General features: G+C 43.4%; 1 protein-coding gene across 2 annotated transcripts in view; it reads right to left on the bottom strand.

Moving 5' to 3' along the window:
- UBR1 (ubiquitin protein ligase E3 component n-recognin 1) overlaps positions 1 to 19,043 on the bottom strand; it is a 144,322-nt gene that overhangs the window by 81,163 nt on the left and 44,116 nt on the right. For both annotated transcript variants that reach the window (XM_067557899.1, XM_067557900.1), the window contains exons 16-20: positions 18,191 to 18,252; positions 7,939 to 8,049; positions 6,571 to 6,636; positions 5,807 to 5,908; positions 4,852 to 4,915 (exon numbers count right to left, since the gene is read on the bottom strand). In XM_067557899.1, coding sequence (XP_067414000.1) covers positions 4,852 to 4,915; positions 5,807 to 5,908; positions 6,571 to 6,636; positions 7,939 to 8,049; positions 18,191 to 18,252 — 405 coding nt within the window. The remainder of the gene's footprint in view (positions 1 to 4,851; positions 4,916 to 5,806; positions 5,909 to 6,570; positions 6,637 to 7,938; positions 8,050 to 18,190; positions 18,253 to 19,043) is intronic.

Raw genomic sequence — 19,043 nt, 5'->3', positions numbered from 1 at the left:
GCTCAGTCCATTTAATGCTGTAGGAGGCAGGGAAGATGGAGGTTGCCACAATATACTTCAGTAGGTTCCAGAACACCACTCAAGAAAGCCCACAAATCCCAATATATCAACCAAGCTGCATGAGCTTTCCTGAACTATTTCTCACATGTATAACTAGGGAGGAAGCCACCCTCTGTAAGAGGTCCTAGTGGGCTAGGTAATGGTCTGGGGCAGGTGAGGAAACATCAGATACTACTTGGAGGATGCAGAGGAGGAACCCAAACCCGGCTGAGGTGGAGCTTTGCCCCGTCCCTCCAAGTGGAAATTCACTAAGGCAGGTTCCCCATTTTCGGTACTGGGCTCAGTACTGTGAGGGGCAGAGAGGAGGGATATAGGGAAGAGAGTGTAGAGAGGATCTGGAGACAGCAGGAAACCCCATGGGTTCCAGTATAGCCACTGATATGGCACTGGAGCCCAATTACTTCCCAATGATGTCTCCCTACTAGCCAGACAATGGAGAGGCTCTGCTAGATATTGGGGGTGAAAACCCCTCAGAGGAGAATGAAGGCTTATGTGATGCAGCCACGACATGCAAGATCCCACTTCCAACTCATCTGGCCAGAGAAGAGATGTCTCTCTTGGTGCCAGAGAGTGGTGCTGGGAGTTCAGAGAGGACAACACTGGGGAAATCATAATCAGCTTGCATATAAGGGGTACCAAGGCATCTACAGGTACCAATGGTATTGGGTGTTGAACTCTAGTAGCCAGCAGATCAGTGACGGTGTCCATCGGTGACAGGCGAGGTGTCTGCTAGACTCCCAGTGAAGCCTGCTTGCCATGGCATATGTTGGCACTAGAAGACTCTCTCACTGCTGCTGCTGAAGGTTGAGTGCCTACCCCAAACAGGAAGACTACAAGGGTGGGCACAAGGCTGTCTCACTAAGATGCTTAGTTTGACTTCCCTGACTTTTTTTAGTTCTGGTTTAAAGTCTCTGCAGATTTGGTGCCTGCCTCCATGGTGAGCCTCTCCTAGCATTGCAGGCACACACAGTGCAGGTCACTGACCGGCACTGATTTCTTGCATGCATCGCAAGGTTTGAAACCTGGGGACCAAGGCATGCCCTAGCCCTGGGCATCAGCACCCAAATCCAGAGGGAACCAAAGCATACATTAAGTAAACTAGTAAAAAAGGAAACGTTAATAGAAAATTAAGATTATAAAACAATTATTGAACAATAAAACACTAAGAAAAAGGGAAACACCTACAACAGCAAGGTAGAATGCTCTGAAAATCATCAGAGGTGGTAAAAAGAAACAGATGGTTTGGAGGTGGCTTCAGCCTTTATACCATTGCACAGCAGCACTAGAAAAAATACAGATGGGTACTGCTGAGGGAAAAATTTCCAACACTAGTGCACCAGACGTGTACACACTTGAAGGGGAATGGACATGTGCAATCATTCAAAGAATAACTATACTCCCGTACAGATATTTCATAGGACAAATTTGTGAAAGTAGCCTGCAAAAGATACCTGAGGGCAAAAGAAAGGAAGATTTTTAAGTTTTTTTATTTTTTGATGCCCATAAGAACTACATGCTGGGTCAGACCAATGGTTATTCTAGCCCAATATCTTGTCTTCCAACAGTAGCCAGAGCCAGAGACTTCAGAGTAAATTAACAGTACAGGCCAATTATCGAGTGATCCATCCCTTGTCATCCAGTCCAGCTTCTGGCAGTCAGAGATTTAGGGACAACTGGAGCACAGCGTTGCATCCCTCACCATCTTGGCTAATACTCAGCGATAGACCTATCCTCCATGAACTTATCTAATTCTTTTTTGAACCCAGCTATACTTCCTTTTGTTCATCTTCTACCTGCTGTCTATTAATTTCACTGGTTGACCCCTGGTTCTTGAGTTATGTGAAGGGATAAATAACACTTCCCTACTCACTTTCTCCACACCACTCATGATTTCATAGATCTCTATCATAACTCCCCTTAGTTGACTGTTTTCTAAAATGAAATGATCCACTCTTTTTAATCTCTCTTTGCGTGGAAGCTGTTCCATACCCCTAATCATTTTTGTTGCCCTGCTCTTGCTTTTTCCAATTCTAATATATCTTTTCAAAGATGGGGCTACGAGAACTGCAAGCAGTATTCCAGATGTGGATGAAGCATGGATTTATCTTTTCTATCTTATTATCAATCCCTTTTCTAATAATTCCTAATATACTGTCAGTCTTTTTTATCCCTACTGATCACGGAGAGAACTATCCACAATGACTCCAAGATCTCTTTCTTGTCTGGTAACAGCTAATTTATACCCCACCATTTGGTATAGTTGGGATTATTTTTTCCAATACGCATTACTTTGCATTTCTCAACAATGAATTTCAACTGCCATTTTAGAAGAGTTCCAGAGGGGTAGCCGTGTTAGTCTGCATACAGCAAAACCAACAAGAGTTCTATGGCACTTAGACTTTAAAGTGCCATAGAACTCTCGTTGTTTTAACAGCCATTTTGTTGCCCAGTCGTCCAGTTTTGTGAGAACTCTTCGTAACTTTTCTCAGTCAGCTTTGAACTTAACTGAGTTTGTATAGTCTCCAAATTTTGCCATCTCATTGTTCAACCCTTTTTTCCAGATCATTTATGAAAATTGTGAACAGCATAGGTCTCAGTAGAGATCCTTGAAGAATACACCATTTACTTCTTTCCATTATGAAAGCTGACCATTTATTCCTATCCTTTGCTTCCTTATTGATCCATGAGAGGGCCTTCCCTCTTATCCCATTACTCCTTAGTTTGCGTAAGAGCCTTTGATGACAGACCTTGTCAAAGGCTTTCAGGAAGTCCAAGTACACTATATCTACTGGATCATTTGTCCATATGCTTGTTGACTCCTTCAAAGAATTTGAATAGATTGATGAGGCTTGATTTCCCTTTACAAAAGCCATATCGACTCTTCCCCAGCATACTGTGTTAGTCTCTGTGTCTGATAATTGTGTTCTTTACTGTAGTTTCAACCAATTTGCCTGGCAATAAAGTTAGGCTTACAGACATATACTTGCTAGGATTGCCTCTAGAGCCTTTTTTTAAAGATGGCATTGCATTTTATCTCTGCATCCCATCCGGAGGTGACCAGTCTATATGGGGATAGTTGAAGTACCACATTATTACTGGATTTTCTGTTTTTGTAGCCTTTCTAATCTCCCCGAGCATTTCACAATCACCATCATGATCCTGGTCAGTAGTATATTCCTACTGCTATACTCTTATTATTCAAACAGGGAATTTCTATCCATAGTTTGATTCATTTTAGAATTTTATTGTATTTGACTATGCTTTTACATATTACCACTCCCGCTCCAGTGCAACCAATAATGTCATTTCTATGTATTTTGTACTGTGCTATTCTGGGTCCTACTGATTCTCATCGTTTCATCAAGTTTCTAAGTTGACTATTATATCAATATCCTCATTTAATACCAGGCACTCATGTTCATCCATCTTAGTATTTAGACTTCTAGCATTTGTATACAAGCACTTCTAAAATTTGTCAATATCTAGTTGTCTGTATTCATGTGATGTAACTGAATGGAAGATTTCATTTGACTGTTTCTCTTCACTTCCTATCTGTACATTACCACCTTTAACCTCACTCTGTATCCTAGTAAAGAGGAATCTCCTTTAATAAATCCTACACCAAAGGATGTCTGTCCAAACCACATGCTCCTATGCACCTATTGGCTTTTCCCCCAGCCATTAGTTTAAAAACTCCTCTATGACTTCTTTAATTTCACATGCAAGTAATCTAGTTCTGTTTTGGTTGAGATGGAGTCCATTCTTCCTGTATAGACTCCTCCTTTCCCAAAAGATTCCTCAATTCCTAATAAACCTAAATCCCTACTCCCAATACCATCGTCTCATCCATGCATTGAGACTCTGCAGTTCTGCCTGTCTAACTGACCCTGCATGTGGAACTGGAAGCATTTCAGAGAATGTTACCATAGAGGTCCTGGACTTTCATCTTACCGAGCAGCCTAAATTTGGCCTCCAGAACCTCTCTCCTACCTTTCCATATGTATTGGTACCTACATGTACTTCAACCACCAGATCCTCCCAAGCACTGCACATAAGTCTGTCTAGATGTTTTGAGAGGTCCATAATCTTTGCACTGAGCAGGCAATTCACCATGTGGTTCTCCCTGTGGGGTTGCCAATCCTCCAGGATTGTCTTGGAGTCCCCAGGAATTAAAGATTAATATTTCATTAAAGATTATGTCATGGGATGAAACCTCCAGGAATACATCCAATCATAATTAGCAACCCTATCTCCCGATCATCACAAACCAAATATTCAGGTTTATTACTGTTTTATTATGATAACATTTCTTTGGTGAGACCTAGGGATTTGCTTTGCTTTCTCAAGTACTGTCATCTATAGGTGATACAACAATATATAATATTAGAAATGTTTTAGTTAGTTACATTATCATATCAGGATAATGGATATCAGGCATAAAGTTAAGAGCTATCTTCTTCTCTTCATATTATACCTGAAAAACTGTGGAACTATCTAACAATCTATACAGTATACAAGACACACTGGTTTCAGATGTCATAACTGTGTGTCATAGAACCACCTACTTAAGAGTTATCCAATATCAACCCTAATCCTCTCAGTTAAAATACAGAGTTGTCTAATAGAAAAGGTTAGCCATCAAGTCTGTCCTTTCAGCAGCAAATATCCATAACCTTTTAACTACTGACCTATAGAGAGGAAAGAAACTAAATTACAGCCAACCCAAAAAGCAAAAGAAATCTCCAAAACATGAAATTAGATCTCATTTTTACTGTAAACAGAGTTTCTTACCCACAACATAGATGAGAATCTGCAGCATCTCTTCTATTAATATATTGCATTGCTTGGTCAAATCCTATAGGATTTAAAGAAAACAAATTAACAAAAAGAAGGTTTGTGGGCCAGGGAACAACACAGTTAAGTGGCATGAAGTTAACTTCAGGGTTTCCACAGATGACATTGATTTCAACCTATAGGTGAAGAATTCACAATTTACGGCTTGAATAGAAAAAACCATCCTCCCACCTAAAGGATTACAGTCAGGAGAGACTGCCTAGACTATCATCTGTGGCAATTATTCTGTGAATAAAACGCAAAATTAATATAGCAGGAAGAGATAACTGGGAAAATTATGTCCTAAATGAAGAGGTAGGTGAAAAACCCCTACACCTTCAAGAAGTGACAGGAGAATCTAGGAAAATTGCATTCAGAATAAAAAGATACGTGAATATGCCTTAAAGGACACAGACGTGTTGAGGGGAAAAAGCTTTCTGATTTTTATCAGGCAACCTATGAAATAACAGTACTGGCAGAGAGAGATCAGCTCTGTATACAAACAGTAACACTACTTAGTGAATACAGAAGATAAAGAAGGAAAACCAAAGACATCCTGCAGCAGGATGTTAACACAGCATGTGGAGAGACTTACATGAGACAGAAATATTGCTTTTCTTTGATAAAATCTTATTCCATTCCAGTGTTAACATTTTTTGAATTGCAAAGTAACTAGCAAGACATTTGGACAGAGGCATTGAAGGCAGCAAAACCTATTTGTTTTACACTAACAAGAAACTCCCTACTACATATAAAAAAGTCACTTACCTAACCACTGAATCACCTAGAACTTAGATGTTATTATATTTGGTATGGTCTTATGATTGCAGTGAAACAGCTGCAGCTAGTTTCCTTGCTGATGCTCTATAAATCTTGAAAGAGGAGAATTCATGAATAGTTCCTTGCTGTTTACCTGGTCTTTGGTGGGCATGATCTTCTTGAAGGCACTGACAAGCTCGTACCTCTGGAGTATCAGCAACAGGAAAAGGTTTGGATCCATAAGCGATGCACCAATCTGCCAGACACCCCACATCCCAAGAGCTTTAGTCAGAATCAAATTTCTTCATTAAAGCATGAAAAATATCCCTCTTCCAGTATCACTTTTAAATAGGAAATAAAGCTAATAAATTGAGAGCTAAGTACACGGTGAAAGCAGTTCAAGATTTAAAGCACAAAATTATGGGAGACAAATATATTAAAGGGTTTAAACTGAAAAATCAATGTGTCGCTTCTTGATATTTTGGAAGTCTTAGCTCCCTTTCAAGAGTTAACAGACATTAAAGCCACATCCAAAAACAGAACTAGAGAACTGACTGAAATATCCTATCTGGCATCTTCGTAAGTCACTCACAAGTATATCACATTCAACTACTAGGCAAAATAGAGAATCTGTGTTTGGGGCAAACATGAGGTGGGGAAAATGGGGAAAAGCATGCAAGTAATGACAAAAAAAAAGTAGAGAAGAATTTCTACATCATATGACGTGTAAGGTGTAGCTGAGTCATTTGTGCAATTGGTACTACCCAGATATGGGGAAGCTTATAATATAATTTGTGTTGATACAAAGCACTAATGTCAGAAATTTAAATTAAAAGCAAAACCATACAAAATTTCATGAATGAGACAAGAAGTATTTTGTGTTACTTTTGTGTCAGCAGTAATTTAAAAGGTTTCTACCTGCAGCATGATGATGTCTTTATCATACATCTCTTCTCTACATTTAACATCCTGATAATAGAACACCTGTGTAAACAAAATACAAATAAGATTTCAGTAGGGAAGCTCAATAATCAACTAAGAAATTCCTTTATATTCCCTGCATATTCCACAAAAATGCTTCAAACATTTGTTCCCACGGGTTTAAAGTGAGCCTGCACTGAGATACCGTGGCTTTCAAGTCTTTGTATAATTATTTAGATTGCACATACACTGTGTCTCATTTCAGTTCATAGTCTTAGATTAACATGTACCCATTAAATAGGGAAAATAAGGTACGTAACATCTTGAGCTATGAACCATTTGCTCCTCACCAGTTAAACCAGTGATTCCCAACCTTTTTTGCTTAAGGGTCACAGATATCATTTTTACAACCCTGAAGGGCCACCAGTCTCTGCCAGCAGGTCCCCCCCACTGCAGCCAGATGGAAGGAATTCTGCGAGGAGGCTGCCTCTTCGCTGATCTCCCTGGCTGCAGCAAGGAAACCACACGTGTCCTGTAGCCCCGTGCGCTCCACCCGGGTCCCTAGGCAATGGCTCCCTTCTGCAGCCAGGGGGATGGAAGATCAATGCTCCCTTCCTTCTGGCTCCAGCAGGGATCCCAGAACCTAGGGACCCAGGCAGAGCACTTTGCTCTCTGCTGGAGCCGGGGGAGGGGAGCGCTGATCTCCCCTTCCTTGGGCTCCAGTGGGGACCCCAGCGCCTATGGACCTAGCTGGAGTGCTTTGCTGTGCTCCCTGCTACAGCCAGGGGGAAGGGAGCACTGATCTCCCATCCCCTTGGCTGCAGCAAGGAGCCTGCACTGGTCTTTTAGCCCCACAGAAATGCATTCCATCTGGGTCCTTAGGCAGAGGATCCCTTCTGCAGCCAGCAGGAGGAGAGCTGTGGACCACTTTTGGCTCCTGGGCCACAGGTTGGGAACCACTAAAGTTAAACAATATCCCAGATTCTCCAAAGCTGTAGAGCATTCTTATTTCACACTGAAGCAAAAGGTGTTTATATCCATGTATCTCAAGGGCAGAATTTTGCCTTTAGTTTTCCATGACACCTAAAAAATACAAAGCGCTACAGAAATGCTTGTTATTGATAATCAAGAGGTACCCGAGTACAAGTCCTTGTTTGGGACTTGCAGGTCTTCATTTTACATTTTTTTCACATAAGGATAACCATAGGTTAAGTAATACCCAAGTATTTACTTTTATACTTATGTAGTGCAGGTTTACCACATGAGTTTCTTCTGCATCAGGTGAATCAGCCACCCTTAGTACCAATGGGAAATGTTGGCATGAAATAGCAGGACACAATCATTAATATATACTACAGGCAGTACCTGGCTTATTAGGGAGAGCCCATTCCTTCTCCACATCTCTGCAGCAACCTGAGCAACCAACACTAGACAGCGCAAAGGGTATTCCACTAGCAGCTCCACTTGGAATTGTTCCTAAAAAGTTAAGTAAAATAGTCAATAGATTTAATACAGTACAAATCTTGAAGAACTAAGAAAAAAAATCAATGATTCTAAGACAACACAAAATCTAAACTAGACAAAAAATAGCAGAGGGATATTTTGAACTAAGTTTTGCTTTTGGTGTCTCCTTTTAAAGCCTTCTGATCTCATCAGAATTTATTTTCTACTCTGGTGCTCATCATAGCTCTGGTCAAGCAAATGGAACATGAAGTAGGTGATTATGTGGAGCCTCAGTTAAGTCTCATGGATTCAGGGGATCTGCAGCATCTCTGTAAAATTCCAGAGGGGTAGCCGTGTTAGTCTGTATACAGCAAAAGCAACGAGAGTCCTGTAGCACCTTAAAGACTAACAAATATCTCTGAAGTATCAGTGACCATGTTACATTGAGATAATCACTGTGCTGTATAGTGAACTTGAGTAATCAATTCAGCTATCTAATCCAAACAGCAGGCCCCAAAACAGCCTCTCTGAGGAATCTTTCTCCTACTAGCAGGAAAGATAACCCCAATAGGAGAGTAACTCTGAGGCAGACCTTTTAAAATTGTTCCAGGACACACTAATTCCCACTCCTGAGTTTGGCCATATCACGTTCACTGAATTTCAAGAAACCCATAGAAATATTTAAGCCACCTCTTGCAAAGCAGAACCATTCCCTTTCTGGCTGGGAGTCCCAGGCAACAATAATATTTATTGCTAATATTAATTAAAGAGATTAATAACATCAAAATAAATTTTCAACATTTTCCAAGAAGTGAACCTTCCAACTTCCCTGAAAAATGAAAGAGTCTGCTCACTCCTCAGGAAAACATTTAATGCAGACCAGCTTTGCAGCAAAATAAAAATCAAGAAAGTAGTTACAATCAAGCTCCCAGCAGTATAGGACATCTGCCAAAATCCTGGATGCTACTCAATTAGGCTCCAGACCAAGGCAAGATAGAGGCAAGCACTCAGAGCACTAAAAGATGTCTTCCTTGTGGCAATGGATAAAGGCCACATTTCAATACTCATACTGTTTGACCTTTCTGCATCTTTCTGTAGAATTGATCACAACATGCTACTGACTTGCCTACTATATGGCTCAGTAGCTATCTCAGCACTACAGGTGGCTCCAATCATGTCTCTCCAAGAGGACCTCAAAGGCACATAGAGATCCCACATCAATCCTTTCTTCTTCAAAGTCTATATGAAAGTACTTGGAGAGATGGTAAACCATCATATATATGTTCAAGTCCCAACATGCAGGTGACACCCTGCTGCATACCTCAATTTTAATATGTAACTGGCATCATCACAAGAATGCTGGTTCCTACAAGAGAGCAGTTCATGGATGGAGAACAATTAGCTCAAACTAACCCAAGCAACCGTGAAGAGATGCTGATCAGGACAAAATCCTTTGAAGAACTAGCTGGGACTTTGGGGCAAATGCCTTCCATGGAAGGGGAGACCACACTCCCCACCAATAAAAGTGGTGTGAATCCTCAAGGTCATTTCTAATTAAATATAATCAGGCACCATCGGTGGTGGAAAATGCCTTCCACCTGCACCTGGATAGGGAACATCACTCCTTCCTCCAGGACAAGGATCTGGTCACAGTGATCCCATACTTCCCTCATGTCCAGACTAGACTAAACTGCTGTAAATCATTAAGTGGATGCAAGGAAGAGGCTCTAGCTTATACAGAATGTATCTGCTCAACTCCTAAACGGGAAAGGTCACCACAAACTTATCTCCCAGTGTTCTGATCCCTCCAACTGTTCCTACACCATTTTCACGGATGGTTCTAAGCCTTGATCTTCCAATACATCAAGTCAAGACCCAGCGACAGCAGCAATTATGTCTCCATTAGTGATCATAGAAGATTAAAGTTGGAAGGGACCTCAGGAGATCATCTATTCCAACCCTCTGTTCAAAGTAGGACCAACCCCAACTAAATCATCCCAGCCAGGGCTTTGTCAAGCTGCACTTTAAAAACCTCTACGGATGGAGATTCCACCACCTCCTTAGGTAACCCATTCCAGTGCTTCACCACCCTCCTACTGAAAAAGTTTTCCAAATCTCCAACCTAGACTTCCCCCACTGCAACTTGAGACCATTGCTCCTAGTTCTGTCCTCTACAACCACTGAGAACAGCCTAGTTCCATCCTCCCTAGAACCCCCTTTCAGGTAGTTAAAGGATGCTATCAAATCCCCCCTCATTCTTCTCTTCTGCAGGTTAAACAAGCCTAGTTCTCTCAGCGTCTTCTCACAAGTCATGTGCTCCAGCCCCCTAATCATTTTTGTTGCCCTCCGCTGTACTCTCTCCAACTTGTCCACATCTTTTCTGTAGTGGGGGGCCCAAAACTGGAACAATACTCCAAATGTGGCCTCACCAATGCCGAATAGAGGGGAATAATCACTTCCCTCGATCTGATGGCAATGCTCCAACTAATGCAGCCCAATATGCTGTTAGCCTTCTTAGCAATAAGGGCACACTATTGACTTATATCTACCTTCTTGTCCATTGTAACCCCCAGGTTCTTTTCTGCTGAACTGCTGTCTAGCCAGTCAGTCCCCAGTCTGTAGCACTGCATGGGATTCTTGTAACCCTTCACATCCCTTGCTAGCTGTAACTCCAATTGTGATTTGGCCTTCCTGATTTCTTGCATACTCGAGCAGTATATTTATAAACCTCCCTAATCATCTGACCAAGCTTCCACTTCTTGTAAGCTCTCTTTTTGTGTTTAAGCTCAACAAAGACTTCCTTGTTAAGCCAAGCTGGTTGCCTGCCATATTTGCTATTCTTTCTGCACATCAGTATGGTTTGTTCCCGAGCCCTCAATAAGGTTTCTTTAAAATAGAGCCAGCTCTCTTGGACTCCTTTCCCTCTCACATTACCCTCCCAGGGGATCCTGCCCATCAGCTCCCTGAGAGAGTCAAAGTCTGCTTTTCTGAAGACCAGGGTTCCTTATCCTGTGTTCTCCTTTCTTCCTTTTGTCAGAATCCTGAACTCAACATCTCATGGTCACTGCTGCCCAGGTTACCATACACTTCTACTTCCCCGGTTATGAGCAACAGGTCAAGAGGAGTATGGCCCTTAGTAGAGTCCTCCAGCACTTGCATCAGGAAGTTGTCCGCAACACTCTCCAAAAAATTCTTGGATTGTCTGTGCTCTGCTTTATTGCTCTCCCAACAGACGCCTGGGTGATTGAAGTCCCCCATGAGAACCAGATCCTGTGATCTGGAAACTGTCACTAATGTCTGAAGAAAGCCTGAAGAAAAAGATCTGCCAAGATACCTATCCTCCTCACAGACAATTCATCTTATAAAATTCAGGAAGAAGATTTTAAGATCTGTAAGTAAAACATTTGCAGTTGTCAGATTTCAGAGGAGATCAAACTAATCCAGAATCTAAAAATTTCAGAGCATAATGCAAGTCTCTTTTCTTTAACAAAGCATCTCAACCATAATCAACATTACAACAACAATTTTTAAAAAGGAAACTGTATTCCTCAAGCAGAGAGACTCCTTATCTAGGAGGAGAAGTAAAGAGACTCTTTACTAAGGGGGAGGAAAAAAAGTAAAAACTCCTTGAAATCCAGTAGGGACCTTTCTATTGAGATTTAGTTTACATGAGAAAGGAGAGGTTACTTATCTTGTGCAGTAACTTAAGTTCTTCGAGATGCATCCCCACCATGGTAACTCCACTTCAGGTGCATTTAAACCCCATGCGCCTTTGATCAAAGATGCTTGGTAGTACAGCCCATTTGCCCTCTGCATGTGCTCCACACAGTCTCCTGCCCCACACTGAGGCTGTATAGGATGCGCAGTTGAACCATGCTCAGTTCCTTCTCTACTGTTAAGTCCCCAAAGGAAACTGCAAAGCAGAGGAGGTGGTGGCAGCCAGATAGTGGAGCACCCATGGGGACAAACATCGCAAAGAACTCCAGTTATTATGCAGGGTGAATAACCTCTTTCTTCTTCAAGTAATGTCCCCAGGGGTACTCCACTTCAGGTGACCATCAGGCAGTACCCCAGCTGAAGAGGGGGACTTTGCAGCCACATCCAAGACTGAAGACAAGACTGCGTTTCCAAAGGCGGCAGCTGATCTTGAAGACTGGACTACCTCATAATGTCTAGAAAAGGTATATATTGACACCCAAGTTGCAGCTTTGCCAATGTCCAGAATAGGAATGTGTTTGAGCAGTTCTAAAGTAGAGAGAGACAGACACCTCATGGAACGGGCCAATACCCTAGAACGATCCTGAATGACAGCAGATTCATAGCATGATATAATACAATCAGAAATTCACCCACAGAGTCTTTGGGTGGAAACTGCTGATCTTTAGACCTATCCACAATTGATATAAACAGTTTGGGTAAGTTCCTAAATGACCTGGTTCTGGCCAGATAAAAGGCTAATGCCTTCCTAACATCCAAGGTATGCAATGCAGCATCCTCACTGGGCTGAAGAGATTTTGGGAAAGAGACCAGAAGATGACAGCTTGGGTAAAAATTTAGGATGTGGATGTAAGGAAACTGTCTTGAAGAATACTGTAAATGGGGGGCCCACCATTAGAGCTCCTATTTCTCCAAACCCTCAGGCTGAGATGACAGCCACCAGAAAGGCCATCTTCATAGATAGACAAATGAGGAAGAGGTTACCATAAAGCAGTGGTCCCAAATCTTTTTGGTCTGTGTCCCCCCTCCCTCCTTACCTGGTACGTGTCCTCCTCAGGATCCTGTGGTGGGAGCTGCAGCCTGGGCTGGGAATGGAGCCATAATCGGGGGATGGGGCCAGGAGCACAGCCGGGACCAGAACCACGGCCCAGACCAGGGCTGGGGCCAGGAACAGAAGAGGAGCAAAGAGCAGGAACAAGACCGTGGCCGAACCGGAGCGGGGCTGGGTGGCCCTACTGTGCTCCCCACATGAGTGTTCTTCCAGACCCCCCTAGGCGGGTGTATCCTACAGTTTGGTGACCACTGCCATAAGGCATTTAAGTACTAGATTAAAATCCCAAATTGGAATAAATTGCTTAACTTGAGGGGAAAGGTTCCCCAATTCTCTGAGAAACCTCATAGTTGTGGCATGAGCAAAAACTGAGAATCCCGCAACAGGGGAATAAAAGACTGTTATGGCCGCTAGGTGTACCCTGGTAGAACTCATAGATAATCCTGTCTTTTTTTTTTAAACTCTAGATGATAGTCCAAAATGGTCAAGACAGACAAGTGAGCAGGTGGAGAATGTCTCTCATCACACCAAATACTGAACCTTTTTCAGTTGTGAAGGTAAATATCTCCTTTCTACTGTTCAATAATACCTGTTGTACCTCCTCAGAACAGGAAGTCTCTATTCCCATGAGCCATTGAGCAGCCAAGCTTCTAGACTCAGGCCTGGTCTACACTGACAATGTAGGTCAACATAATGCGACTTATGTCGGTCACATAAAGTACGCGTCTCCACTGGCATGTCAGTTCTGCTGACATAAATCGAGCTAAAGTTCGACTTAATAGAACACCTCCGCAAATGGCGTAGCACTGAAGACAAATTCTATGGGTCGAATGAGCATCAGTGTAGGCAGAGTGCAACGTAAATCGACGTCATTGGCCTCTGGGAGGTATCCCATAATGCTGTTGTGACCACTCTGGACATTCGCACTCTGGTGCACCACGGACACGTGCACAGGAAACAGCCCCTCCCCTGAAGCCCCAGGAAATTTTTAATTCCCATTTCCTGTTTGGTCAGCATGGAGAGAGCTTTGTACCTGAACTGCTCATGGTGATTGCACGCCCCAAACGCACTCCAGCATGGAGTCGACCTGAGGTCTTGGATCTCATCAGCCTCTGGGGCGAAGAGTCTGTTCTGGCTCAGCTCCAAGCCAACAAAAAAAAATATAGATATCTACGAGAAAATATTGCATGGTATGATGGAGAAGGGCCACAACAGGGATGCACAGCAATGCCATGGTAAAATCAAAGAGCTGAGGCAGGCGTATCAGAAAACTAGGGAGGCGAACAGTCGTTCTGACTCATCACAGAAGACATGCTGCTTTTATGAGGAGCTGCATGTGATTCTCAGCAGTGACCCCACTACTATACCACCACTCAGCACTGATACCTCTGAAGAATCCCAATCCAAGAAGTATGAGGACAACTCTGGGGACGAGGAGGATGAGAACAGGAGGCAGGAGAGTGGGGTATCCATTCTCCCTGACAGCTAGGACCTGTTCATTACCCCAGAGCAGCCCAGTGGGACACAGGCCAGCGTTACTGACCGAGATCCCAGGGAAGACACATCTAGTTAGTGTGTATAGTAAATCGCATTTCTGTGGTTATGTCCCCAGTCCAGCTTCTTATTTGTGGGGAAAAAAGGAGTTTGTATTTTTGTGAGAATAGGCTTCCTGGGTATTGGTATACTTCAGCAGAGGGCTATCCCCGGAACAGACTATTTATGTGCTCAGGGATGCTCCAAGAATCCTCCGTGGATATCTCCAGGAAACTTTAATGTAGGTATTCTGCAATCCTTTGCAGGAGGTTTCTGGGGAGGGCAACCTTATTTCTTCTGCCACAGTACAACACTTTTCCCCGCCACTCTGCTATTAAACAAGCAGGCACCATTGCGGAACACAGCATAGCAGCATAAGGGCCAGGCTTGTACCCTTATGCTTGCAGTAAATCTTCCCTTTCCGCCTGCATTACCCTCAGGAGACTGATATCACACACGGCTACCTAGGGGAAATGGCGCAAGTTTTCAGTATCCGACCAATATAGTCACTGCATGTTATTCCCCAGCCATGGATGGTGTCCTGGGCCCCATCACAGACAATTCATCACCATCATATTATTGGCATGGGTGTTGGGGGACCGGGAACAGGTACCCCTAGGTTTTCTCCAGCGACACTTCACCCACACTCTCCTCCAATCTCTTTTGACCACCTCCTCCCAAACCCGTCTTTGGGATGGTAAAGGGGAGCCCAATGATCCTTCTCCTTGGTTAAGTGTGGATTGAGGAATTTAGTGCTACAGAGACTTCCCTATAATGGATGCAAGGGCCTCTTACTTACCAAGGCTGGAACACCACTCCGACCCATGCAATGGGTACTGATTGGTATGCAGGTCTGGCTTTGCCTTGTGAATATGAAAGGGAGTTCTTTTTACATTGTAACATTTCTTTTCGTCCATGGGGGCCAGCTAACAATGGCAACTTTGTGCTTTGCTTGCCTTACAGTGAACACCTTGGCCTTCACCCCAGCTTCTACTCCTGCAGAGCACCTTTCCCAGATTAGGAAGCCGGGGTGGTGGGAGGGAGGGGAAGGGGGGAAGGAAATGGATGAATGATGACATATTCAACGAACTAATGAACGCCTCCATGGCTGCTGACACAGAGCTCAGAGCCTGGAGGATGTCATTGTCAGAAAAACTAAACCATGGACATGGAAAACAGAAAATCAGCACAGGAGTGTGCAATGCAACAGGAGATGTTGCATATTATGAGGGATCTGTCTGACATGCTGAGGCGTCTGGTAGAGCTCCATGAAGAGCAGCAGCACGACAGTCTCCTTCTGCAGCCCCTCCCAAACTCTGAGCCAACAAGCTGTTTCTTACCAGCCCCAATCCCCAACCGCTCTAGGAGGAGGTTGAGCAGGGTGCAGTATGTGCTCCACTCCACGGTGGTGGAGGGGAGCAGAAAGAGGCAACAGAACCTTTAAGAACTGGGAACGTGTGTGCTTTGCTGTTTGCACAGTCACACTTCACTCTGAATGGCCAAGCAGCTTTATGAGAATTTTAAATTATCTTCCTTTCCCCTCACTCTAACGGGTCACCAATAAAACTGTACTGCTTTAAAAAACGTTACTTCTCTATTCATTGAGATTGGGATTGTTGGCAGGGAAAGAAGGAGAGGGGACCGTTGGTGCAACGGTGGGAGATGGGAAGGGAAAGCACAGCACTGACAGAGACGTACATTACTGCGGTTCATTGCAAAAATGGGTTTTCAATGCTTCCCTGAGGTGCAGCACTCTGCAATTGGCTCTCAGCGTAGCACTGGAATCCAGTTGCTCAAAATTTGCAGCCAGCCATTCAGCCTCCATGACCCAACCCTGCGGGAACTTCTCCCCCTTTGTCTCTCAGACATTATGAAGCACACAGCAAGCAGAGATAACAGTTGGGATGTTGCATTCACTGAGGGTGCAGTTGGCTCACTAGGTTAGACATCTTCCTTTTAAGCAGCCTGTCACGCTGGCGGGATGGGGGGGGAGGGGGAGGACATTTATTATATTATGCGACATCAGTATGTCAAAAACATAATAATTCATGTAAGATATGCTATGTCAGGTACTGTTAGAAAGGCTATAATGTGCTAAGTAAGATGAGGATGTTTGTGTTCATGTGTTATATATGTAATGGAAGTTACAGATATGTTTGGTATATCAGTATTTCAAATTGTGCTGTCTGGGTGGCATCTCAGACAGAATGGCTGCAGAATAATAGCCTGCTAAATGGCCCATTGAGACATTCATAGGTTCAAGGGACCCTGGGGGAGAAGCCAGGGATATACCTGATGAGTCACCAGGACTTGCCCATGTGACTCTGGACTCCATGTTGGTTCCTGTAAAATTCCACGAGCAGCATGGCAGGGGACAGAAGATACAAGACAGAGGCCTGGGAAGCCATTTTGTCTTTCAGTCAAGATTCAGCTTCAGCTACCTACCTCTGGATCAGCACATCTACAACTGAACTGAAGCTGTGAAACAAAGGACTGAGACCCATCCAAGTATTAGAGTAACAGGGAAGGTCTTGCACATTCCCATATGTTTCTCCTAATCACTGAACAGGGAGTTCAGCTTTGATAGCCAGGTCATGCGCCAAATTAGATTTGCTGGTGGACCGACATCTGTAAGGTGTCCTCTATGTCCCTCAATGTTTGCTGAAGGCTCTGGATGGTGTTATTGATTTCATGGACTTCATTAACAAGGCACAAGTGAGTGGAATCCCAGCTCAGCTCCATATTTGACCTCTGTGTCCGTTCATCCAGAAGTGGGTGCATGTGTGGGTGAGGGTGAGAGAGAGACCGTGTATTTTCAAAGAGAAAGGCACACTAATGCTCTGTCTCAGGCAGAGGTGGTTGGGAAGGAACTGGGGGCAGTTCAACCAGGCAGTCCTATATAGCCTTAGTGCAGGGCAAAAGTATGAGTGGGTCAAACAGTATGCCTGGGTCAAACAGGCACTGATACCAAAAATCTCCCATCAAGTGCACCTGAAGTGGAGCACCCCTGGGGATACTACTCAAAGAAGGATATTTAGTTACTACAGCAATCGGCACAATAGAAAACATACTTCAGAGTTCTGCTAGCGTAGTACCATTTTTCCAGGCACAGTGGAAGGATTTTACCAGACACTGAAACACTGGGGGCACAAATATAAGAACACAGAGAAAAACAGAGAAAAGCAGTACTTGTTCAAAACATACAACAGATAACATCTCTTAAGAAAGAGAACAGCAGCACATTGTAATGCCATATAGAAAACCTGGGATCAGATGTCATCTAGGGAATTCTGAGTTGGTACAGAGAGAAGAGTTGTCAGGCGGGATACTATTATTTTTCAGAGAATAAGTAAACCAAAGAGGTTTTAGCACTCTCTCGAACACCAGTAATGCCTCTAAAGCAGTGTTTCTCAATTATATTTCACCGCGGAACCCTTGCGCAGCCATGCCATACCCTCCGCCAAAAAGTCCAGGAAATCTTCCCCTTTTCGGCGGCGTGGCGTAGGCTGGTTCAGCGGTGCCATCAGCTCTTCGGCAGCGCTTTTAATTTCGGTGGTGCAGTTCCGCTTTTTCACAGAACCCCTCAACTCAGGGTTCCGCGGAACACTATTTGAGAAACACTGCTCTAAAGTAAAGTCGTATATCCCTCCCTTCCCATAATGTTCATTTAGTGCAGAGGGTTCCTAGGAGCTCTCTGGTGTTTAAAAAGAAACCAAACCAACCATTTTCTTTTTCTGTACAGCAATTTGTCCTACTAAGCTATTAGAAATAGTGTTTAACCATCTTTTCTCTTCCCTCACCATTAAGATGCTCACCAGAAAGTAATTCAGCAATAAAAGCCAAGCTCAGTTACCATCTGAAGCAGACACTTACAGAAGGCACAAACTCCTGCAGTCTTGCGATAGCTCCAGTCTTGCTTAATCGTACATGTAGGCCTATAAAAAAGGGGAGAAAAGTTAACATAAATCAAAGGCAACCCAGTTGGCTTTTCAATCAGATTATAAATGCTAGATCAAAGTGTTGCAAACCTGACAAGCTATAAACAGAGTTTGTTAAATGGTATTTACAACTTATGATTTCCTGCTTAAGTGACAGCCTGTGGTCACCTATAATGCAACCAAGGGAGCAGTCTCACTAAAGATTACAAGGTCTGATACAAGTTGCCTTGGTGGCCAGTGCTGTGACAAGAAACACAATTTAGGAACAGCATTTGGTTTCAATTCAACTTTAGGGAAAGCAACAGCTACTCACTGCTCTGCTGCCCCACAAAGTCCCTTGCATGAGTTCATGAAGTTCTTCTTATGGGGAGTTGAAATCAAAGCCAATAGTACCCAGGAATTTTGCAATTCATATAGATTATTCAGCATTAGCCCAAAACTTCATGGATACCATGATCATAATGGGATTATCCCAAGCAGCTGTCTGTGCAAACTCATGCAGAATCTGCAGATTGAGTGTGTGGGGCCAGCTAGTGTTTGCGTTAGAATAAGAGATTGCACGATTGGATATTATATATGCCATGAACTAATTACTGCCTCCTGTGGTCTGAAGTCACGGCCGTAACCTACTTGTCACTGTTCTGAGGATCTAACCTCAGGAGTTAATGAAGTGCTCTCATGCAAAGAGGGTTCTAGTCTCCTAAAATGCCTAGCTTTACATCTCCTGTTCATATGACGCAGAGGATGCAGTTGAGCATCTCTCTCAGTGTTTAGCAGCAGATGGGGCA

Source organism: Emydura macquarii, unplaced genomic scaffold (assembly GCF_026122565.2).
Source record: "Emydura macquarii macquarii isolate MOO-44397 ecotype Brisbane River unplaced genomic scaffold, CSIRO-AGI_Emac_v2 contig_1876, whole genome shotgun sequence".
In the NCBI taxonomy this organism is placed as follows: Eukaryota; Metazoa; Chordata; order Testudines; family Chelidae; genus Emydura; species Emydura macquarii.
This window is presented reverse-complemented; position numbering and strand designations above follow the sequence as displayed.